The 25,668-nt window shown below is 43.2% G+C and overlaps 1 protein-coding gene across 6 annotated transcripts in view; it reads left to right on the forward strand.

Annotated features, from left to right (window-relative positions):
- Positions 1 to 219: 219 nt before the first annotated feature.
- The window catches only part of PSMF1 (proteasome inhibitor subunit 1), a 44,662-nt gene continuing 19,213 nt past the window's right edge, over positions 220 to 25,668 (forward strand). For 4 of the 6 annotated variants that reach the window (XM_008052406.2, XM_021709700.1, XM_021709701.1 and 1 more), the window contains exons 1-4: positions 3,799 to 4,106; positions 10,581 to 10,733; positions 12,170 to 12,252; positions 18,341 to 18,529. In XM_008052406.2, coding sequence (XP_008050597.1) covers positions 3,978 to 4,106; positions 10,581 to 10,733; positions 12,170 to 12,252; positions 18,341 to 18,529 — 554 coding nt within the window. In that variant the 5' untranslated portion in view covers positions 3,799 to 3,977. Of the gene's footprint in view, positions 411 to 3,798; positions 4,107 to 10,580; positions 10,734 to 12,169; positions 12,253 to 18,340; positions 18,530 to 25,668 lie in introns of those variants that run through there. The other 2 variants (XM_021709704.1, XM_021709703.1) reach the window with 2 other exon arrangements.

A 25,668-nucleotide genomic window follows, 5' to 3' on the forward strand; every position in this document is an offset into this window, starting at 1 on the left:
GAATGGGAAGTCTTAGGTCTAGCTACTCGGTCTAAGAGAAGAACAATATCAATCATGGGGGGCTTCCTGGAGGAGGTGATATGGTTGGGCTTGATGCTAGGCCAAGGAAGTATTACAGCAGTGAATGATTTCACCTCAGTGCCATCTAGGCCTTGCTCTCAGCTCACTTCTTCATGGTCTCCAAGGAGGCAAGGAGCTTGGAATACCCACACTGCTGTCACTTGGCAACCAGAAACTGGTGGCTCCAGCCACCTACCAAGTTATTTCCACGGTCCTGGGCCCTCACCTCTGGCATGGGCTCTGTTCTTCCCAGATAGTGGGGGCCCAGGCAGGGAGGCACCTACCACCTGCTTCCCTTCTCAGTCACTCACAGGCCTTCACAGGACAGCCTGGGACTCCTGTGGACGTAGGTAGGTACACAGAAAACCCTGGGTGGGCCAGGGCAAGCACGAACCGACTCCAGTCCCAGAAGACCCCATCCCTGGAGAATCCTGGGGCTCAGGGAAGATGGAACACAGTCCTGGCCCCCAAGGATTCACATCTGGAGCAGGAGACAGAGCTCCCTGCATTCTTTCCGTGCACAAGGCTAATGTTTCTTCCATGCTGGCTGCTAGTCATAGACTTTCTAAGGTAGGGCTCATCCGTAGATGAGGGACTGAGGACACAGTAGATGCTGCTACAGTGACCTGCTCATCCCCAGTAGTCACCTCTAAGCACCAGGGACTGCTCTCTCTGCATTCTGTCACTTTCTCCACATTCTGTAACCCCAGCGGCAGCTCTCGACCTTGGCAGTCACCCTCAGTGGGGACAACTCGAACCTGTCCCACATGCCCCACACTGCCTCCCTGGAGTTCCCGCAGGAGTGAGCGCTAGTGGCTCACAGAGGTGACTGCCTGACTTCATCACATTCTCTCTACTGGCTGCCATTCCTTCCTATCTCCCTTCCACAGTCCCCCATGACTATTTCCTGGAATCAGCTTCCTCAGAAACATTCAAATTCGGATCTCTCCATTGACTTCTAAGGAACCCAGCTAAGACAGGAGCAATGGTGTACAACAGGGAACCAGCATTCTGTACGCAAAGCAGTGTTGACCCAAGGGGTAGAGACGATGTATTTGTATCACTGTGTTCAGACAAGAAGGGAGTACATTGTCTAAAATACCCCAAAGTGGTCATCAAACAGACCAAAGGCCAGTCTGCTTTATATCATCACCATGAGCCAGCAATTCCAACCAACTTCAATGGTAAAATTCTCCCTTCCACTGAGGCTGACAGCTCTCCCTGACCCCTGCCTCTGGGTACCCCACTAACATGCACGTAGAAGAGAGTCATTAATCATGGACAAGAGAGATGAGGGAGAGCCTCACTTGGGAGGCAACCCTGACCCTCCACTCACACAGAACTAACAGTATTCACGCTTTCATGTCTTTGCATATACTGTTCCCTTTACCTGAACACCTTTTGTTCCCTAATGGACACCCAATCTTCCATTAAAGTTCTGTGCATCAGACCATCTCTTCCTCCAAGAAGCCCTCCCTACCCCTCAGCCTGAATCGGATGCTTCCCCTCGGATGCAGACCTCTGAGTGCCTCTCTATCACGGCAGTTGTCATACTAGGTTACTCTTGCCTGTAATTTTGTTTTTTGAACACTAGACAGTGAGCTCCACAGGGACAGGAACTTGTTCATCTGGATCTGGCTCAGAGAAGACACTTAGGTATGGTGCTGCCACAGGGCAGGACCTTTGTGCAGTGTGCAGCTTGCACCATGGTCCATGGCAGACCAGCCATGAAGGTGAACGGTGGAATAAATGGATCTGTGGGAAATTTCCATAACTGGGTAAGGGCATTACAAGCAGAAGGGAAAGAACAAGCAAAAGCAGAGACACCTGAAAGTGTAGAACTTCTCAGAGCAAACGGTTTTATGCCACAGGCACTTGTATCTCAGAGAGGAGTTCCACAGACACAAACTTTATCATCACCCAGAATGTGGTCAACACACTTGCACTCTCCCTCCAACCTGTTCATCTGAAAGCTGGTGGCAGCTCTCAGAGCTCTGAAGATTGGGTCCAAGAATCTGGGCATCCCAGGGAAACCCTAAGAACATAACATTTGGAAAAGCATGGGGCCCAGCTGACAAAGTGAATGGTGGACTAGAAAAGATGAGACCTGCTCAGATCGGGCTTAGGTCAAGAACTCATTCATTCAGCATTCATTCATTCATTCTTTCAGTAATTACATACTGAGCATGGAAGGCACTCAGGTACATTTGTGCACAAAGTAAACATGCTCTCTTGTACAGTGGGAAGACAGTCACTAAGTAAATAAATGCCTAATATAATGTCGGGTTGTCATGAATGCCTTGCAGAAATAAAAGCAGGGTAAAGGGTTGAGGAGTGGAGAAGGTCATTTTGGATGTGTGGTCAGGGAGGCCCTAGGTTGAGTCTGGTGAGTAAAGGAGCCATTTGAAATGAAAAGCAAAGCATGCATATGTTTGAGGAAAAAGCATTCCATTAAGAGGGATGTAAAGGCCTGGAGAAGAGAACACAAGACGAGGGAGACTGGTCGGGAAGCTATTGCCATGGTGTAAGTGTGGACACTTGGAACATCAAACCAGAACGGAGACAGTGATGGTGGCAAGAAGTGGTCAGTGTCCGAATATATTTTGAGAGCAGAAATGACGAGCTTTGTTGTTGGGTCAGCTGTGGGTGTGAAAGAAGACGGGAGCCAAGGTCACTGCAGCTGGGAGTAAAGGGAATGAGGGACAGTTGGAGGTGACTCAGAAAGCTACAGGATTGGTGGAGCTGGAGGGGACAGACCATATGCAGGTCCCAGGAAGAACTTTACTTTTCTGTTGTGTGTGATGGGAACCCTGCGAGGTTCTGAGGAGAGGTATGTGATTTGACTTGTTTTCTAACAGAATCTCTCAAGTTGTAGCATGCAGGACAGATGGTAGGGTGACATAGACAGAGTGGTGTAGTTCAGAGGCTGATGCCACACATCCAAGTGAGTGGTGACCAGGGCTTGAACCAGCTTACTGACTGGAATGGGGAAACTAAATTTATTTTACTGAAAGCAAAAAGTGGATTTCATGAAACTTGAAGAAACAATAGATGGTAAAAATCATAAAGGGGGCAGGCAAAGAAATGTTTGAATTTGGTGGTGGATCCCAAGCTCCAGTTCTGCAGTTAACACTGTGTCTCTTTGTGAAAGTGACTTCAACTCTGTGAGCCGTTTTGTCATTTTCAAAATGGAAATGATAATGAGTAGATTTCACAGAGTTGAGAGGGAAAGCGATGGAAAGGTTTTATCACAGGATGTAGCCCACAATAAACACTTAAGTGTTATCCTAGGAGTTCCAGTAGCATCTCGACCACTCACTGGTAGGCTGTGTCATCTTGGTCAAATTATCCCTCTGTCTCACCTTCCTTATCTATGAAATGAGGCCCATTTATCATTAATACCAACCGCATAGGGTCGGGTCATGAAGACTTGGAATAATGTGGCACGTAGCAAGGGCTCGTGCTAGCGATGATTATGAATATACTTTTGCCATATTCCCCGGCCTCCTCCCTGCCTAGCACGCCCCATCTAGCAGATGGGAGAAGTCTGTGGCTCACAGCAAGCTGGCCTCTAGGAGGACGCATCGCCCCGCGGGAAGCGTCCACTTGGAGACTGGGGAAGTAGGGACTCCAGCTTTGACCCGACGCGTCACGCGCGCGCGCCGGGGCGGAACCTTTAAGCGTCGCACTCGCATTTGCAGCCCGGCGCGCCTAGTGCAGATGGGCCGACGCTGGCACCTACTTCCGGGGACCCCGCCCCTCCCCGCCCCCGGGCGTCTCCATTTTGGTCGCAGGTGTAGTAGACCCGCCCAGAAGCAGCGCAAGAGCAGAGCGGAGTAGTAGGTACTTGGGGACCGGGCCGACTCACTGCTGCACTCTTCCCCTTTCTCCCCGTCAAGCAGAAGCCGCGGGCGCTCATGGCGGGCCTGGAGGTCTTGTTCGCTTCGGCGGCGCCGGCCATCACCTGCGCGCAGGACGCGCTCGTCTGCTTCTTGCACTGGGAGGTGGTGACACACGGCTACTACAGCTTGGGCGCCAGTGACCAGGTACGCTGCGGAACCGGCCAGCGGTAGCGGGGGGCTGTCTTCTGTGCAAGCCAGAGGACCGGAGGCCTGGTCCCGAGCTCCAGACTCCACCCGCTCCGCCTTCCCAAGCCCGGGGCCTGGGGCGCAGGACACTGTTGGGAAAGCCTGCGCGTCGAGGGCGCCCATCTGTCCCAGCCCAGCCTGGATCCCCTCCCAACACAGCTGGCACTTGATTGTAAACCCAAGGACAGAAACTCGGCAGCACAGCCTGGCGGTCTCTCGGGCCAGGATTGTGTGGATTTGGCACTGAGACGGCGAGGTTAACTCCCCAGAGCATTCCTTCCCTCTCTGAGCCCCTCCAGGCTCCTCCCCGCACAGCCTCGGTGTGAGGTTGAGGGGACTCCCTCGATCCTGCCCTCCTACCAAACTCGAGCCTCCACCAAAGGTCTGGATCCAAGTGCGGCTATGGCGGTGAGCTGTGACGACCCCAGTCCCAGGCTGAGACCCTTTTGTTACCCCTCAGCGTGGACCCTGAGAGCTCACACACCCTTCACTTCTTACTAAAGGACCCGGTGTAACCCACTAGCCACTATCACACTGTCTCAGACTCTGAGAAGCAACCACTGCCTCCCCACCCCATGCGTGTACATACATACACCATGAGTGTGAGGGTCAGATAAGGTTTTCCTTCCACAGCTGTCCCCACAGAGCCAGCCCGTCCTTCACTCCCATCCCCAGACTCTGCCTCTTACAGCTGGGGAGGACTGCGGGACCCTCCCCACCTCACTCATTCCTTCCATCTTGCCTGTCCCTTCCCTGTGACCCTACCCCAAACTCATCCAACACATCAGCTTCCTGGAAGAACTGGACCTGGCCCCCTTTACTGCCTCTTTGGTTTTTATCTCTTCCAGCAGAGAAAATATCCTCCCAACCGTGCTCCCCACATACACACACTTGGGCATGCAGGACTCTGGACCTGCCCCTCACTGTCACTGTCCTCTCACTTTCAGAACCAGACCAGCTCTCAGAAGCAGACCACCCACCCCTGGCATCTTGCAGTGAGATTTTAACCCTCCTCTCATTATTAGCTGCTTCAGTTCTTAACCCCCCCCATCCTTTCTTTGCTTCTGAGATACACATCAGTCTTATTAATTTTCCTCTCTTGACACAGCTTTAGGAATCTTTCCTCAAACATACTTTATACATTCTGAGCACTTAGGCAAGTATACCCCCTTCTCCCACTGTCCCCATTCTTCTCTTTCCCTTAGAACTGAGGACCAAGACCACCGTACCCCTTTCACACTGTATCCCTATCAGCAGGCATCAGAGCATAAGAACCGTCATGGATTTGTGTCTCTTTTTCAGATCTCACTGGGACTCCCAGGTACACACTCTGTCCCCATTCCCACCTCCAGACTCATGTACACTTCATTTCTCACTCGGGCTCTCAGGCTGGAGACAGGGCTGCAAAGAAAAATCAGCTGTCCTCACATACCCCTCCAAAATCACCTCTCCTTGGCCTCTCTGTTTACACTGCATTTTGTTCTGTTTACCTTGCCTTTCAACAGACCCCGGGACAAAGAAGAGGCAGCCCTCCTGCCCCACTCACAAATGTCAGGTCCCCCTTCAGTGCGTTGTCCGTTCTCCCAACAGAAGTCTTATGTCTCCTACCTGCCTGTTCCAGCATTCTAACCTGACAGCTCTCCACTTGTCCGCGTCGGTTCATTTCAACTTTTCCTGGACAGTTCTCCCAGGAAGTTGATGTGTAGTATGGCTCAGAGGACAATGGGACTGGAAAGAGGAGGAAGACTTACTTAGCTTTGACCTTGGTGCTCCTCTAGTGGCCCTCAGCTCCTCAAACCCTTAGCCCTGTCTTTCAGATGGAGCAGGTCTGCCCTGCTCTGCCTTCCTCATGTACCTCACTCCCTTTACATACTCCCCGCTGGCCACTTCTGTTCAGCCACACTATCAGTCCCTTCACCCTCTGCCCCCAGGACCAGGAACTTGTGGCCTGCCTGACCCCTCCTCCTCTGACTATTCCACAAATACGTGTCAGTGCTACAGGTCTGCTTTGCAACTGCCTCCTCATTCATTCTGTTTGACAGTTTAGGGACATCAGTTCTCATAGGTTGATGCCTCCTTCCAGCTGTCATCATCTCCTTGCCATATACTTGAGACCCTAGAATTTTCAGGTGAACTGTGCAGAAAGAATATGGATTCATTTTAATACTAGTTTTTAAAACAACAGAGGTCCTTGACTGCTTCTCAAAGTCTGTCTTATTCTGCTGTGTTCCTGCTGCCATCTGTTGAGCTTCTACAGGCTGGAAAAAGATGCTCACCCCAGACATCTTTGGAGAGGCCAAGGACCCTGGGGAATAGGGCTTTTGGAAGGCATTGCCCACTCTCCCTCTGTCTAGTGCTAAATCTTGCATGGCCCAGAAGGGACAAGTGTTTGGATTGCAAACTAGGTTGTGGTGTATTTTTGCTTCTCTCTGCCTTTTCTTCTTAATTACCATTGGGGTCAGGTTACACTTGTCCTCCTCTCACTTCTGCTGAGTCTCCTTTCATGCAGAGTAGCAGCTGTTTATAGAGGATGTCTTTCCTGTTTGTTTATTGAAGAGGGAGTTTAATTTTCTAGCCTGGGGCAGCAGACTCAGCTGAGACCAGTAATGTTTCCAGGCTCAGAGGATGATAAGGCCACCTCCCACTCCCCACCCTCCTGGGGATGATAAGGAGAAGAAGGTCTTAAGAGTAAATGCTTTACTATGTAATATATGGACAGTTAAATGGAAAGCTGGATGGGCTGCTTTCTCTTGGCTTTGTCTCCTCTGGTACAGGGGAACTGTGCATGGAAAACTTGTTAGAAGAGCATCAGGGCCATTGGCTCCAACAAAAATACAGAATTTGAACTTAGACTTGTTTCTTGGAGTCAGCCTCACTCCTCATGAGAGATAAGTGGTTTAGGTGTCAGGGGATAGAGGTGGCCATAGACATAAGTTAGAGAGTTTGTTTTCTGTTGTGGGGAACCTAAGGGTTATGATGAACGGGAAGAAATACCCAGAATGATCTCTTGAAGTTTATTTGGGTGCATTATAGCCCAGGGTCCCTGGGACAAACTCATGGCCATTTAAGAATGCTGTCATCACCCCAATTTTGCCAATTTTCTTTACTGTCTTGGAGCCAGTCTGGTGAATTTGACTGGGAAATGTCACTAGCCATGGCCTCAGCAGCCAGGAACTCTGAGTACCAAATCCAGCTATGTGCCTGACTTGCTGTGACCTTGGGCAATTCTCAGTTCCTTCCAGCCTTATATTTTTAATCAGAGGGAGTTAAACTACATGGCCATGCACTTTGGCTACTTTGCAGCTGTAACATTCTGTTACCTAATGTTAGGCCCTGCAGTGCAGTTGAATGCCATGTTTGGCTTGATATCATCAGGGCCTGTCCCTCTCAGTCCCACCTCTGTTTTCTGGGGGAACATCAGTTCTGCTGCGGTTAGAGACATCAACCTCACCTGACCTCAGGGATTTTCCCAAAGGCAATGGGGCATTGAGCAAACCAAATTGTCTATATTCCAAGAAAGAACTCTGGTGATTAAATGCTGTACATGGTGGTTATAATATAAATTAAAAGGCCCTTGACAGAACAAAGATAAGACATGTCATCAAATTCCTGGCTTCCAAAGTACAGCACTAGTTGCATGCAGTGGCGTATGCTTGTAATCCCAGCTTCTCTGGAGGCTGAGGCAGGAGGATTACTTGAACCTAGGAGTTTGAGGCCAGCCTGAGCAACTAGTGAGACCTTGTCTTTAATTTAAAAAAGAAAAAATAAATTGCTTAAGAAGACAGTTATCTTTATTCTCACAACACTAAACATATTTATAGAAAATCTACCCAGTTTGAGATGAGGAGACAGTTTCTCTTTCTCACTCACCAGGGTGGTTTGATAAGTTTCACTTTCGTTTTTCATCACTCTTGTTTCTCTGCTTCAGACCTGTGAATTTCACTGTCATCCGGCCAGGTTTTAAGCTGTGCCAGTTGCAACATCCTGAATTGTATTTGGGACCACTTTCCCGGTAGATTCCTGAGCACCAGTGGTGACCAGAGAGGAGAGACCAGCAGTTCTCGGTTCATGGCCTCCTGTTGTCCTTGGTGTGGATGAAGTCCTGCTTTTCTGGACCTCTGCCGTTGTTCTTCATCTCTGGTCCCACTCGTTCCCACCACATTTCCACAAGTGCAGATCTTCCCAGTCTACCTGCCCATGGTGAGCGATATACATATGCGTCCATGAAAAAGCGATGTAGTATTTTCTGTATGCCTCAAAAAGTTTTTACATAAATGAGGTTGGAGTGTAAGCCTTATTTTTCCTGAACTTCTCTTTAAATCGTATTTTTTATTTTATGCATAACATTGCATAGGTCTAGCTTGTTCCTTCTGACTGGTATATAGTATTCCACTGTAAGCATATGTTAGGTTTTACCTCTACTCTGACTGATTCCGGCAGGGCTGTGATAAAGATACCTTGTCACATCCCATGTGTGTCTGCACTGGATTTCTTCTAGGAGTAGGGATTTGGGGTCATAGGATATTACTCATCCAATTGCACTAAATGCTGCCAGATTGCTTCCCAGATGGGCTATATGAGTTTAAATGCCCACCAGCAGTGCCTGAAGGTTCTCATTCTCCCCACACCCACGTAAACATCTGGCCAAAAAAAAAAAAAGGATACCAATTCGAGGAGTGTAACCTGGTGTCTCATTATTTCAAGCTGTGTTTCTCTGATCACGAGGGCGGTTGAACAACTCATTATACAGTGTTAGATGCTCTTTTCCTTGTTCATGTTTCTTACCAGTTTGGAAGGTTCCTAACTGTTAGTGTTTTTGAACAGACGCTTTAACTTATGAACAGTCTCAAAAGCAGCATGTTTTTCTTTTATGGCTCTTGTTTAAGAAATCTTCCCCACCTGCAAACCACTTATTCTTTTTACTACAGAAATCATTTGAGAACTGTTTCTCAAACTTTAGAGTGTACAGGAAAGTCCTAGGATTATTAACAAAATAGAAGAAAGGAAGGCATCACAGCTCACAATGAGATGCATGTGCCACCCCGAGGCTGACAAGTATTAAAAAGTTGGACAGTAGGGCTGGGCTCAATGGCTCAGCCTGTAATCCCAGCACTTTGGGAGGCCAAGGCGAGTGGATTGTCTGGCGTGGGTTTGAGACCAGCCGGAGCAACTTGGGGAGATCTCATCTCTACAATAAATAAAAAAATTAGCATGGTCACGCACGCCTATAGTTCCGGCTACTTGGAAGGTGAAGGTGGAAGGATCACTGGAGCCCAGCAAGTTGACGCTAGGGTGGTCATGAGTATGCCACGGCACTCCAGCCTGGGCAATGGAGTGAGACTCCAACTCAAAAAAAAAAAAAAAAATGTTGGACAGTAGCAGTATTGCTGACCATGCGGGGCAGCAGGGGAGCCCATACATTGCTAGTGGGAGTGTAAATCAGCACTTCTTTGGAAAACAGTTTGACTTATCTTGTAAATTAAATTTTTCCTCTGGGCATACTCTATTGAAATGTATCCACATGTGTACCAGATGTATAAAAATATTCATAACAGCATTGTTTATAATAACAAAACAAACTGCAAACACCCCTAAGCATAACCAAGTAGATGTGTAAATTGCAGCATATTCACATCATGGAATGCTGTGCAGCTGTGAATGTGAATCAACTATAGTTCATGGATAAATTTCCCAAAACAATGCCAAAATAAAAAAGACAAGTGGCAGTGATGCTCTTTATATAAAATTTAAAAACATTTGAAGCAGTATATTTTTATGGTTGTATGCATTGTGATACAACTCTAAGGAAAAGTGAAAAAACTTAAAAATATACAGTAGTGGGTAGTGGTTACTCTTGAGGAGGAAGGAGAGAGAGTCATTGGGGTACGCTACCCAAGACTTTAGCAGTGTTGGTGATATTCTGTTTCTCAAGCTGATGGTAGCCACATAGGTGTCCATATTATGATTTTTTATCTTGTATGTATCTATGTTTTGTATATATACGAAAATTGTTTATAAATCACTGCAGTCAGTTGGGGGATACATTAGGATCTGTGTTTTTAGTCAATACTTTGGCGATCCTAATTTGCAGATGGCCCAAGGTTTAAACTGTGAAAAATACTACTGAATTTCACAGTGTTCCTTAAGATGATTGACCTTCTACTTAGTAGAGAGATGAAGAAGTGATAATTAAACCAAGTCTGCAGATTCTTGACAAGTTCCAGTGCTGTGTCATAAAGATAACTAGACATGAGGGAGAGAGCAGTAGAACAAGAATACAGAGACCTGGGTCCTAGATCTTTGACTTGCTGTATGACCTTGAGCAAGTCACTTCTCTTGACCTCTACATCCTCATCTAGGATCAGATTATCCGTAAGGTCCTCTGTAGCTCTGTGTTCTGAGGTCACAATCCTCTCAACCATGTTCTCTCAGCCAGGTCCCGATGATAAGAAATCAGAACTGTTGCCAGCTGGATGGAGTACCAATAAAGACCTGTATGTCCTCCGGTATGAGTCCAAAGATGGGTCCAGAAAGCTCCTTGTGAAGGCTATCACCATGGAGAGTAGCATGATCATCAATGTGCTGGTAAGTCTGCGAGAAACGTGAGTCTGCTGAAGACAGTAGGGTTTGGGGTGGCCCTTTGGAAACCCACATAGCAGTGTGGATCCAGAGCTGTCAGTGTTTATGAAGCCTTTACCTAGTGGTCCCGCTTCTGGAACTTTGTCCTAAGGTGAGAACCCTAAATATGAAACACTTTATGCACAGTGACGTTTACCACCTGACATTAAGAAGGAGAGGCTTTCTGTCAACAGGGGATCAGTTAAATAAGGTAAACCCATTTAGTGACAAGACAAGAGAAAAAAGCTTATCGGAGCCCCCAGTGGGCAACTTCAACTCCGTAAGTAAGCCAAGTTCTTTGCTTGCGTTTCCTGTACTAGAAGTTTCTTCCCTGCTCTGTCACCACCTCACACATGCACCCCCTCTCCCATTCCTTCAGAGTGGCTGACTCTCGTTTATTTTTCACCTCCTCAAAAAGTTCAGTCCTGACTGTCCACTCTGACCTGCCAGAAATCTAAATTATGCCTCTTTGTGTCATCATTTTATTTTCTTGCCTGTACTTACCACAGCGGTCATTGTGTACCTATTTGTGCTTTGTTTTAATGTCTGTATTCTGCTACTGGACTGTAAATTCCATGAGGGCAGTGACTTTTTGTATTAAGTTTTGTCGTGGTTGTTTGTGTCTGACCACATAAATGTATTCTGTATATATTACACTGCACTTGGCTTTTTTCACTCAATATGTTTTATAGGTCTTAACTTGGGAATACATATAGATAGAACTTATTAATTTTAACTACTATTTAGTATTCCATAATCTCATAATTTATTTATCCCTTTCCCTTTGGATTAACACTTAGATCTTATAACAGGTAGAGTTCTTAGTTGTAAACAACAAAAACCTCTCAGGTTAGTTTAAGCAGAAAGGGTTTATTAAGAGAACCAGGATGCTCATTGAAACAGGTTCCAGGCTGGGCTTCTAGGAGCAGTGTCCCAAGTGACGCCACGGGAACCACTGCCCAGCATGAGGGACTGGCTGGTACTATTTGCCCTGCTGCCCCCTCCTTTTCATCTGCTGACTTTGTGACGCTTGCAGCCTCTGCTGCTACCCTCGTTGGCAAGATGCTTGCCTCTTGCTGGACCTTCTCCATGTTGCTTACCTCCAAGGGAAAGTTGATGCATCAGTTTGATACCTCAATTACACACTTTTGTCTCATTGTAAATGAGCCTGGGAAGTAGATTTTCTGGCATCTGCCTTGGAATGGCAGTATTCCTAAATCAGAGAAGTCCCCAAGCATTTGGAGGGTATTTCATTTATTACAGACAGTCCTTATGTATGCCTTTTTGTGGACATATGTGAATATTCCTTTAGGGTGGATAATTCATTGTTGCTCTCCTCCCACCCACCTACCCACTCACTCAGAAATATCCCAGTCTTTCATTTTCTGTTCTCATTTTTCTAGGAATATGGTTCACAGCAAGTGGCAGACTTGACCTTAAACGTGGATGATTATATTGATGCAGAACACCTGGGTGACTTCCACAGGTACTTCTAAATGATGTTTTTCCCCTGAAAAAAAAAGAGAGCCAATGGCAACCTGTAAGGCATGGGGTGGATGTGTTCAGAAAATTGAAGAAGGTAAACAGAAGGACCTTCTCTCCTGGGCACAGTCACTTCTCAATTCTCTTTCCTGTTTTTAATTTATTTGAAGAGAGACTCACATAGGAAGTACCACATGAAATAAAATGATGCAGTCAAGAGGTCTCACATACTATGGTGGGCATAGATTGCAGGCTAGGCCAACTAAGAGGGTCCTGGAAGGAAGTGTGCCTAATCAGGTTCCCACTCCACCCCTGACTTTTTAAAAATAGACACTATTTTTTAGAGCAGTTTTAGGTGCAAGTAAAAATGAACCGAAAGTACAGAGAGTTCCCATGTTCATAGAAACATTATTCACAATAACCAAAAGATGAAAGCAACCTAGGTGTCCATTGACAGATAAGTGAATAAGCAAAATGTGGTATACACATAAAATGGAGTGCTGTTCAGCTTTAAAGAGGATAGAAATTCTGACACATGCTGTAATATGGATGAACCTTGAGGACAGTATGCTAAGTGAAAGAAGCCAGTAACAAAAGGGCAAGTGCTGTGTGTTTCCACTTATATGAGAGACCTAGAGCAGCCAGATTCATGGAGACAGAAAGTAGATGGTGGTTGACAGGGGCTGAGGGAGAGGGCAATGAGGAGTTATTGTTTAATGAGTAAAGAGGTTGTTTAGCAAGATGAAAAGAATTCTGGAGATAGATAGTGGATGATTGTACAGTAGTGTGAGGGTCCTTAATACTGCTGAATTGTTCACTAAAAAATGACTAAGATGGTACATTTTATGTATATTTTACCAGTTTAGATTTTTTAAAAATTCTTTTAAAAAAACCTTCAGTGGCCGGGCTCACTGGCTCAGCCTGTAATCCCAGCACTTTGGGAGACCAAAGCTAGTGAATTTCCTGAGCATGCAGGTTCAAGACCAGCCCAGGCAACTTGGCAAGACCTCGTCTCTACAATAAATTAAAAAATAGCTGGGCGTGATAAGCATGTGTCTATGGTTCTGGCTACTCGGAAGGCTGAGGCAGAAGGATCACTGGAGCCCAGCAGGTTGACACTGGGGTGGCCATGAGCGTGGATGCCACTACACTCCAGTCTGGGCAAAGGAGTGAGACTCGAACTCAAAAAAAAAAAAACCAATCTTCGGAGATGTTAGCTGCTATTAGGATACAGAAAAAAATCTATGATGAAGCCATAAAGCCTAGCACCTACTCCTCTAGCCTCATCCTGTTTCACCTGCCCCTCGGTCCCTGCGCCTCAGTCACAGTGTCATTCCCCTCCCCTGTTCAGACCTCTTCCCTCTGCCTGGAGTGCTCTCCCCAACCTACATAACCAACTCCTGTTCATTCTTTGGTTCCCAAGTTAAATACCAGTTCCTCAGAGAAGCATCCTCTAGACCCCATGTTTGGTGTTTCAGAACATCCTTTTTTAAGCTTTTAGTAAGTGAATATTTTATGATTTGCTTCTTAGAGTTGGCCTCCCCTTTTTGCTGTGACTTCCTCAAGGGCAGGCTTGGGCTGTTTTGCATGTAGTAGACAGAGGATTGAAGGAGGAAAGTGAACCCAGACCTGGCCATGCAAAGTGCTGCTCTTCTGGGTGTCACCCATGCCATGACAACCCTAGCCCCTTGAGGGGTTGAAAGAAGAACATCATGATGTGGTCTTTCTCGACTTCCTCTTTCTGGAATTCCACTGAGAGAAATGTATAAAACCTGTGGAAGAACCCAGGCACTGTGTGGACCATTCGTGCTCATTAGAGCATTTAGTCCACTCAGCAGTACTGAGAGAGAATTGTAGTGGTGTCTCCACTTGTTTTTTAAACACATTTGTGTGAGGGGGAGGGTATGTGTTTTGTTTTATTTTCTTTTTTGATTACTGTGAAATGAGGGACACAATAGTACAACCCCAGTGTTTTTCTGAGAGTGAAATGAGATGTCAGCACATAGAGTGCTTAGTGCTGAGTCCCGCTCTTAGTATAATAAATACACAAAGGCAGAAAAAATCTGATCACCAGAAATCATCTTCATGGAAACTGAGGCTGTGAGAGCTGAGGTGTGGATTTGCCTCCTGATCACAGACCCTCCCTCACCTCTGCCTTCTAGCCAGCAGCACTAAAGCACCCTTCCTCCATCTGGCCCTGTCTGCTGTGTAATCCTGGCACGTCTCACCTCATCTAGGAATTTGTCCCTCAGTGGGCAAACTGTGATTTGCTAAGGCGTGTAAACCTATTGTGTTCTCATCTGCTGTGCCCTTCTGTGTCAAACAAGATGATAGACTGTCTTTGGCCACTACCAAAAAGTCAGTCGTTCTGCCTCAAGGCTTAGAAATTGTGTAAGAACTTCTGCTTCAGGACTTGGTCTTTAAATCAAGCCTAGGGAGATCAAAGGCCTTCCTCTGACCTGATATAGGAAAGGGTAGTTAGATTTACCCTCTACCCAGCTTGATGGGGCAACCAAGGTTCTGTGTTCTAAGTAGAAACATAATCTGTGTGGGATTTGTACCAAAGTTCATTTGTTTGCCTATATAGGTGTCCATTTGCTCCAGTACCATTTGTTACACCTTCATTGAATTACTATTGCAACTTTGTCAAAAATCAGCCTTCTGTACTTCTGTGGATCTACGTCTAAATTCTCTATTATTTTCCACTGATCAATATGTCTTCTCCTCTGCCAATATTAATTTGCCAGTACTGACTTTGTAGCTATGTGGTAGGCCTTAATGTTGAGTAGAATGATTCCACTCACTTTTTTGTCAAGATAGTTTTGACTGTTCTAGGGTGTGTGCCTTTTCATATAAACTTTAGAATAAGCTTGTCTATATCTGTGAACAACCTTGCTAGGGTTTTGATAGGAGTTGCAGTAGCCCTATAGATTAGTTTGTGGAGAATTGACGTTCTTACTGTGAATATGGTATGTCTCTCCATTTATTTAGGTTTTATTTTATGTCAACATCATTTTGTAATTTTCAACATATAGATCCTGTATATGTTTTATTATTTTTTAAGTGGGAGGGAGAGGATTATAAACAATATTTTCTTAGTTTCAGTTTTCAAATGTTCATTGTTATTATATAGAAATGCAGTTGATTGTCATTGTGCTGATCTTGTATCCTGTCACCTTGCTGAATTCAAGGTGTTATAGGCAAGTTTTTTGTAGATTCCTTGGGAATTTCAAGGTAGACTATCATGCCATCTGCAAATAGGGACAGTTTATTCTTACTTTCTAATCTGTATGGCTTTTCTTTTTCTTGCCTTATTGCAGCGGTTGGAACTTCCATTGTTGTGTTAATTAAGAGTGATGAGAAAGAGTGGCTTTGCCTTTTTCTCAGGGACAAAGTATTTAGTCTTTCACCATTAAGGATATTGTTAGTTGTAGGGTTTTTATAAATGCTCCTTATCAAGTTGAAGTTCCCCTCTATTCTTTGTTGAGAATTTTTAACATGAATGCATTTATCATGTTAGACTTTGCCATGCGCTCTTTTTTTACATCCTTATGATTTGTCTTCTTCAGCTTATAAATATGATAATATGACATTGATTTGTGATGTTGAATCAACCTTTGCTTGCCTAAAATAAATCCTACTTGGTCATGGTTTATAATTCCTTTAATACATTTTTAAATACAATTTGCTAATATTTTGTTGAGGATTTTTTCATCTAAGTTTGTAGGAGATACTGGTTTGTAGATTTTTTTGTATGCTCTTTGTCTGGTTGCAATATCAGAGTAATACTGTTCTCGTGGAATCATTGGAGAAGTGTTCTATCCTTTTGTGTTTTCTGGAAGTGACTGTAAAATCAGCGTTAATTCTTCTTTAAATGTTTGGTTGAATTCGCCACTGAAATCATTTGAACCTGGAGATTTTTTTTTTAATGTTAAATACAAGGGGAACCCCCAAAACCCTGGAATTTGTTTATAAAAAATTGTGTATTCTTACATGTTTAAACTTCAGTCACCTTCAAAGTACTCTGTGTTTAATGCTTTATACCTATTGAGATGCTTTTTCCACTGCTCAAAACAGTTTTTGAATTTGTCAATTTTGTTGCCTTTTAGTGCTTCTGCTGTTTTTTTGTTTCACCTTTTCCACATTGGCAAAAGTTTCCCTTTGAGGACTTTTTTCATCTGGAGACATTTAAAAAAAAAGGTGCTCAGAGCAAGATCAGGTGAATAGGGAATGTGGGGCACAGGGGTCATGCTGTTTTTGGTCAAAAACTGCTGAATACTCAGCCTGGTGTGGACAGGTATACTCATAAATCACCCATCATGATAATGGACAAATACATTGAAAAAATCTCCAAAAAAATGCACTGAAGCCGAATGCAGCCTTTCACAACAATGCTAGCTGGTACACTGATGCTGATGGGTTCCTAGAACACTTACCTGTATTGCAAGGGACCCACCCCCCAAAAGATAATTTTTTGGGGATCTTCCCTCATATTCTCTTAATAGAACTGTTCAGATTATCTTTTTAATTTTGGCTGAGTTGTTATAGTTTATAGTTTTTAAGAATTGGGTCTACTGGGTGCGGTGGCTCACGCCTATAATCCCAGTACTTTGGGAGGCCGAGGATTGCCTGAGCCCGTGGGTTCGAGACTATCCTGGGCAACTTGGTGAGACCTCATCTCTACAATAAAAATAAAAAATTAGCCAGGCATAGTGGCGTGTGCCTGTAGTTCCAGCTACTTGGAAGGCTGAGGCAAAAGGCTTGCCTGAGCCCAGCAGGTCAAGGCTGCAATGGCTGAGAGCGTGCCACTGCCCTCCAGCCTGCGTGACAGAGTGAGACTCCAACGAAAAAAAAAAAAAATTGAGTCTATTCTGAGTTGTTGGATTAAATTGTTCTTAGTATTCTTTTGTTATCCTTTCAGTGGCTACAGATCTATTGTAATATCTCCTGTTTCATTTTTGATACTGGTGTTTTGTGTCTTCTCTGTCAGTCTTGTCAGAAGTTTGTCAGTTTCATTCTTTTAAGTATCTGGTTTTTGTTTCATTATTTTCTCTGTTTTTCAGTTTTCTGTTTTATTGATTTCTGATTTCTATTACTTTCTTAATTCTACTTGCTTTGGGTTGAATTTGCTCTTCTTTTTTCTAGGTTCTTGAGGTCAAAATTTTCGTTATTGAGTTTCTTCCTCTTTTTTAATGTAAGCATTTAGTGCTATAAGTTTTCTTATCAATAATGCTTTAATTATATTCCATGTGTTTTAATACATTGCATTTTAATTTTTATTTAGTGCTATATATTTGTTTTTCAGGGCTTCCTCTTTGATCCATGGATTATCTGGAAACATGTTGGTTAATTTTCATGTATTTAGAAAATTACTTTCTGTGTTGATTTCTAGTATGATTCCATGTGGTTAGAGAACATACTCTGTGTGATTTCAGTTCTTTTAAGCATGTGAGGGTTGCTTTATGGGCCAGGATATGGTTTCTTTTAAAACACCAGTGTTTTAGGAACCCTTGAGTTCTGCCCTCTCTGTTCCCTCAACCTGCTTCAGCACCTCAGCTGTAGTTTGCATTGCTTGTCTCTCATAGGCAGAGAAGAGGCCCAGATGGGACAGATGTTCAGGGCAGCCTTCCGAGGACCCCTGGGTTAGTGACAGAACTGGGCCTTGAACCTACAGAGCTCTGCCTACCTGGACCAGGAAGCTGGGTCATCTTCCTCCTGGAGCCCTTTGTCTTCCATGACCCCTCCCATGACACATGATGAACACACAATGAAGCAGAGAGAGGGGTGGGGACAGAGGAGCAGCCAGTCCAGGCCCTGTGCCCTGACACCCTCACCTCTTTCTAATGGGGTGGTAAACGAGGAGGGGCAACTCAGATGCCTAAGAAGCTTAGGCCCAAATCTCGGAGACAGCGCCGGGCTGTTGCCCCCCTCACCCAGGTCCGCCGGACGGCCCACTCCCACCCTTGCAAACAGGCGAAGCGCAACGCCAAGAGCTATCAAGGCCCCCTCCGCTGCCCCTGCTGCCGCCAGAACACTGTTGACAGGGTTGCCAGCCAGCTGCAAGCGGTTGACTCCTCATCTGCTTCCTGCAGGACCTACAAGAATAGTGAGGAGCTGCGGTCTCGTATTGCTTCTGGAATCATCACACCTATCCATGAGCAGTGGGAGAAGGCTAGCAGTATAAGCAGTCCCCACCGAGAGTTCCCCCCAGCCACCGCCAGAGAGGTGGACCTGCTCCGGATTCCCCCACCGCACCCACACACGAGCCGCCAGCCGCCCTGGTGAGTACAGGACCCCCAGCAAGCAGCTTGTGCTCCTGCAGAGGGAGTCCAGCCAGCTATTCCCATCCTGCCGCTTGACCCCCTCCCTGGATCTCATGTGTTTTTCAGCAAAACTGTCAAAATCTTGGTGCATGGAGGTAGAAAATGGAGATGTAAGTAGAGCAGTGAGCTCTTGCACTGCTACTATTCACCCAACTACCCACTCTTTTAAGGCTACTTGCCTCCTTTGTAGAGGCTACACAGAGCCCCTGAGTCTTCCCAAGGGTCAATGCCAGAGTCACTGCCCAAGGAACTCACTACTAATTCATTCCAGAGCTCTTTATCTTGGTAGGATCCTGAGCCAGGCTTTTGGAGAAAATGCAAAGATGCAGAAGTCCTTCCCCAGAGGGGATGTGATCCCAGTGTTTTGCCCATTTCATTTCATTTTGTTGTGGTTCCCTGACACCTCTGACAATTTCAAAAGTTTTCCAAAACATCATGGGGTATGAGTAAGTCATATCTAAAGTCCTTGCAGATTAGGATGGCAGCAATAGGATTGGAGACTTGTGCTTTGAGGAGGAACAAGGACCAGGGTACCTTAGTCTCTAGCTGAGATAGCACTTTCCAGTTGGAGCCCACACTGTGGTAGTAATGCAGGGTTGGTGGGGTTGATGGGAGGGTTCACTCTGGGGTACATAGTAAGCACTTAAATTTAAACTATCATTATTATTTTTATTCTGTTTTGTAATTATATACCTTTGGTTAGTTAAAACTGGGAAAACAATTTAATTGTTATAAGTAATGATCGGTAAGTCTTTTCAGCAAAGTCTTCAAAAATACCATGTCCTGTGGAGAGAGTAGAGGATAATGAGACGTGGTTAAGAAGATTGGGAACAGTTTGTCTTATCTAACCTCCTTATTTTACAGTAGGAAACAGGTGAGATGACCTATCTAAGGTCACCAGCTCCTAATAAAGAGGCAGAGCCAGGACTGGAGTTAGATGTCCTCACTCCCTGCCCAGTGCACTGACTGTGATCCAACCAGAATATGATGGCAAGATGTAAGAATAAGCTCTGGTTAGTAGTCACATTGGGGAAGATTTTGAGGCCTTAAGTAAATAGCAATTCTTAGCTCTCTTAGACCCACGATCCATTTGTAAACAAATATTCTGTGAAATATCCTTTACTGCATTGAAGTGGAATTCCTAGATAATCTTACTTACCTAAGAAATCAGTATAAAGTCTTAACTATAATGTACATGAGGGCCAGGCTCAGTGGCTCAGCCTGTAATTCTAGCACTTTGGGAGGCCAATGCGAGTGGATTGCCTGAGCCCATGGGTTCGAGACCCACCCGGGTAACTTGGCGAGACCTCATCTCTACAATAAATAAAAAAAATTAGCCGGACGTAGTAGCACGTGCCTGTAGTTCCGGCTACTTGGAAGGCTGTGGCAGAAGTTTCACCGAAGCCCAGCAGGGCAAGGCTGCAGTGGCCAGGAGTATGCCACTGCACTCCAGTCTAGGCGACAAAGTGAGACAACAACTCAAAAGAAAAAAAAAGTGTGTGTGTACACACACACACACACACACGAGAAAAACAGAGTAATTAGTAAGATGATGGTAATGTGTATTTCAATGTGTAGGTGCCTGAGCAAAGTACACTGGAAAACAAAGTCAGACTTTTACACCTGTATGTAGAATTATCTTGAATTTAACAATAATAAAAGCTAGCTTATACAAATGTATCATGTCAGCAACTCAAATACCACAACACTATGTTGCTGTTACTAACATGACTTTTCTGAAATGGTGAAAATGGTGAACCGTTCTTCGGAGAATTGGGAACAAAATAGTGGTTGGATAGTATTTCTTCAGTGATACCATTGTTGCATTCCTAGGAAAATGTCCTTGTGTTAAAACAGTAGAAAAATACTTTGTGTTTATGTATAAAACAGTCTTAGACTCAGGCAATTTCTTTAGGCTTTACACCTCTGTGAGTGTCTAACAAGACACTCGAAAATTGTGTGGGGTGTAAGTCATCTTCATTATGTGGAACTCTGTTGTGAATTGTAGAGCATTCAGAATCTCTGGTCTCTGCCTAGATGTGCCAAGAGGGCCTTCCAACTACTGTGACAAGCAGAAATGCTCCAGGACTTCTGTATATTTGGAGGCTGTGTCACCTAATTGTGAATAACAGATGTGGAGTCTAGAATGATGAAGATAAAATTCTTAATCTTGGAAGAACTGAAAGAATTAGAAAATCACCATGTTGCAACTTCTACCAAAATAATGTGCCTACTCACAAATTGTCACTGGTTGCTAAAACCATTAGGTAAAGTTTGATGGGGGACTTTATAACAAATGGATCAGGTCCACAGCACCTGAACCCTTTGATTAATCTTAATACTAAAAGTAGGACAACCAGACATTAAGTGTCTTTTAAATATTATGCAATAGTAAGTTCACGACATTCTCCATCTGGATCTGACTGCCAATTTAAAAGTATGAAGGACAGAAGAATAAGTTAAACAGACACATGGGAACACACCAGCCAAAATCAGAACATGGAAAATTTTACAGGATAAATCGACCTTGCTTTTTCATCAAATAAGTATATAACATGGGGAGAAAAGAGAGAAGGAGGCTGTTATTAAAAGAGTCATATCAACTAAATACAGAGTTGGGCCTTGTTTAGATCTTGATTCAAGTATACTAATTCTAAAAATCATTTTTTAAATATTTGGGGAAATTTGAGTATGGACCAAGTGTTAGATAGCATTAGGAATTACTGCTAATTTTGTTAGGTAAAAGAATTAACTTCAGGTTCTGTTAAAAAGTAAAGTTGTCTTAATCTGTTAGAGATGTATTGAAGTATTTAATGGTGAAATGATATGTCTAGGATTTATTTTTTTTAATTTTAGCCCCCCAAAAGAGTAAGATGTTGTAGGCGGGGGTGGTGGTGGTGAGTGAAATAAGGATGGCAGACTATTGATAATTATGGAAGTTGGGTGGGAGGATAGACAGGAATTCATGATAACATACTATTTTTTTGATATGTTTAAACATTTCTTTAATAATGAATTTTTTATTAATGCCAATTCTTGATAAAATCTTCCAAAAAATAGGAGACAATACTTCCCAACTTCTTCTGTGAGGCTAGTATTATTCTGATATCAAAACCAAAGACATCACAAGAAAACTACCAACTAGCATCCCTTATGAATACAGATATAAAAACCCTCAAGAAAATAATCGCAAACCTAATCCAGCAACATATAGAAAAATTATATACCACCATGACCAAGTGAAATTTATTCCAGGAATGGTTGACTTAATATCTGAAAATAAATCAGTGTAATACACTGTATTAATAGAACAAAGGACAAAAGCTATGTGTCCATCTCAATAGACATAGAAATAGCATTTGGCAAAATCCAACACCCTTTCATGATAAAAGCATTGAACAGTAGAACCCAATCAAGAGCATCTACAAAAGCCCGCAGCTAACATCCTCCTTAATGAAGAAAGATGGAATGCTGTCCCCTTAAGATCAGGAGTGAGATAAGCATGTGTTTTTTTTGCCACTTTTATACAACATTTTACTTGAGATTCTAGACAGGGAAATCATTTAGGAAAATTTTTAAAAAATCTATCCAGATTAGAAAGTAAGACGTAAAAGTATCTCTTATTTGTAGATGGCAGAAGATCTTGTATATAGAAAATCCTAAGGAATCCTCTAAAAAACTTGGAACTAATAGACAAGTTCAGCAATATAGCAGGATACAAGATCAATAAACAAAAATTGACCAGACACAGTGGCTCATGCCTATAATCCCAGCACTCTGGGAGACCACATTCTACAAAAAAATTTAAAAATTAGTTGGGCTTGGTGGTGTGCACCTGTCGTCCCAGCTGCTCAGTAGACTGAGGTAGAAGAATTGCCTGAGCCTAGGAGGTCAAGGTTGTGGTGAGCCATGATCACTGCACTCCAGCTTGGGTGACAGAGTGAGACCCTGACTCTAAATAAATAAATAAACAAAAATCAATTGTATTTCTATATATTAGTACTGAATAATCTGAAAATGAAATTAATGAAATCCCATTTATAACTACCCAAAAAATAATATAATACTTAGGAATAAATTTAGCAAAAGAAGTGCAGGATTTTTAAACTAAAAACTACAAAACATTGTTGAAGAAACTGAAGAATATCTAAATAATGGAAAGTCATCTGTGTTCATGGCTAAGAAGACTTAATATTAGCCATACTCCCCCACTTGCTCTACATATTTGGGTTTTTTTTATTTTCCTGAAATTGGCAAGCTTAATCCTAAAATTCATACAGAAATGCAAGGAAACCAGAATGGCTATAGTAATCTCAAAAAACCCCACAAAACTTGGAGGACTTACAATTCCCATTTTCAAAACTTACTACAAAGCTTTGATCATCAGAACAATATGGTACTGCCATTAGGATAAACACATAGAGCAAAGAAATAGAATTAAGAGTCCAGAAATTAACCCATATATTCATAGGGAATTATTTCAGCAAGGGTACCAAGACAATTCAGTGGAAAAACCATAGTCTTTTCAACTGATGCTGAAACTGCTTGATATTGATATCCACATGCAAAAGAAGGAATTTAGTCCCCTTCCTTACACCATACATGAAAATGAACTCAAAATGAATTACAGATCAAAGTGTAAGAGCTTGAACCATAAAACTCTTAGGAAAAAAGTGAGGAATAAGTCTATATGACCTGGGCTTAGACTGTCGGTTTCTTAGGTAGAAAAAGCACAAGCAACAAGAAAAAATAAATAAATTAGACTTTGTCAAAATTAAAACCTTTTGTATGTCATACATAGGACAGTACCAAGGAAGTGAAAAGACAACCCACAGAATGGGAGAGGGTATTTGCAAATCATGTATCTGACAAGAGACTTGTATCAGAATATATAAAGAAATCTTACAACTCAGCAGTAAAAAGAGAACTCAGTTAAAATATTCAATGGATTTGAATAGACATTTCTCCAAAGAAGTTGTACAGATGGTCCATAAGCACATGGGAAGATGTGCATCACTGATCATTAGGGAAATGGAGATCCAAACCAAGAAATAGCATGATTCACAATAGCCAAAAAGTGGAACCCTAAATGTCTATCAACTGATGATGGAGCAACAAATGTGATATATGCATACAGTTGCATATGTATATAATGGCAATTAAAAAGAATAAAATACTTAAGCATGTTACAACGTGGATAGACTTTGAAAGTGAGGTAGACTGGTCACAGAAGACTACATATTATATGATTTGATTTATGTGAAACATTCAGAATAGACAAATCCGTAGAGACACAAAGTATCTGAGTGGTTGCCAGGGACTGAGGTGAAGGATGGGAGAGCAGGAGTAGGGAGTGACTGCTAATGGGTACAAGGTTTCTTTTTGGGATGAAAAAATGTTCTAATCACATTGTGGGCATCTAAAAACCACCTTACTATACTTGTTATCTGCTTGAGTTTTATATGTGAAATGTATCTTAATAAAGCTATGAAAATATTATTTATAGTCATTCAAAAAATAGACATAGATGTGACAAAACTTATGTAATACTTTTATGCTGAAAACTACAAAATGCTAATGAAGAAATCAAAGAAGATCTAAATAAGTGGAGAGACATAACATGTTCATGAATTAAAGACTCGGCATAGTGAAGATGTCAAGATACTCCACAAATTGATATACTTTGATATACAGATTGGTATAGTTTAATGCAATTCCTATCAAAATACCAGCAAAGATTTCTGCAGACATGGCAAGATAATTCTGAAGTTTATATGGAAAGGCAAAGGAACTAGAATAGCTGGAACAATTTTTTAAGAGAATAAAGTAGAGGAGACTCTCTAACCCAATATTTTTTTTTTTTTTTTTTGAGTTGGAGTCTCACTCTGTCGCCCAGACTGGAGTGCAGTGGCCGCTCCCGGCCACCGCAGCCTCCACCTGCTGGGCTCCGGCGATCCTTCCGCCTCAGCCTTCCAAGGAGCTGGAATTACAGGCATGCACTACCACGCCCGGCTGATTTTTTGATTTCTTGTAGAGATGAGGTCTCGCTACCCAGGCAGGTCTCGAACCCGCGGGCTCAGGCAATCCACTCACCTCGGCCTCCCAAAGGCGCGGGATTACAGGCTGAGCCACCGAGCCCGGCTTCTGTAACCCAATATTAAGCCTTATTATATGGCCATAGCAGTCAAGGCTACTATGTAGAATTGGCAGAGGGACAGACACGTAGATCAATAAAGTAGAATAGTGAACCCCAAAAAAGACCCACAAGAGTATGGCCAACTGACTTTTGACAGAAGTGCAAAAGCAAGTCAATGGGGGAAGGATGGTACTGGATTGGATATTCACAGGCAGAAACATGAACTTTGATCTTGACCTCATACCTTATGTAAAAATGAACTCAAAATGGATCACTGATTTAAATGTAAAACATAATACTATGACACTTTTAGAAGAAAACACACAAAATCTTCAGTATCTTGGGCTTGGTGAAGAGTTCTTAGATATGACACAAGGGTACAATCTAAAAAGAAAAAAATGATAAATTAGACTTCAAAATTAAAAACTTTTGCTCTGTGAAAGACCCTGTGAGAGGATAAAAACATAGCATACAGATAGAGAGAAGTTGTTTGAAAACCACATACCCAGCAAAGGATTCACATTTAGAGAAATAACTCTTAAAACTCAGCAGCCTAAAAAAAAATCCAATTAACAAATAGACAAAGGATATGCAGAGATAGTACAAGGAAAAGGGTATACAGATGGCAGATAAGCACATGAAAAGATGTTCAGCATTACCAGCCATTGGGGAAATGCATATTAAACCACACCTATTAGAATAGCTAAAATAGAAAACAGGGATGATACCAAACCTAGAGGTGCAGAGAGACCAGATCTCTCACCTGCTGGCAGGAAAGGAAAATATTTCCAGCTACTCTAAAAAATCGTCCTACAGTTTCTTTAAAAACGGAGCACGTACTTAATAGTTAGATCCAGGAATCACACTTCTGGGCATTTATCTCAGAGAAATGGAAATTGCACCCACATAAAAACCTGTATACAAATCTTCGTAGCACTTTTATTTGTAATAGACAAAAACT

The sequence above is a fragment of the Carlito syrichta genome, unplaced genomic scaffold, assembly GCF_000164805.1.
Source record: "Carlito syrichta isolate Samal-C Ts95f unplaced genomic scaffold, Tarsius_syrichta-2.0.1 Scaffold274096, whole genome shotgun sequence".
NCBI lineage: Eukaryota > Metazoa > Chordata > Mammalia > Primates > Tarsiidae > Carlito > Carlito syrichta.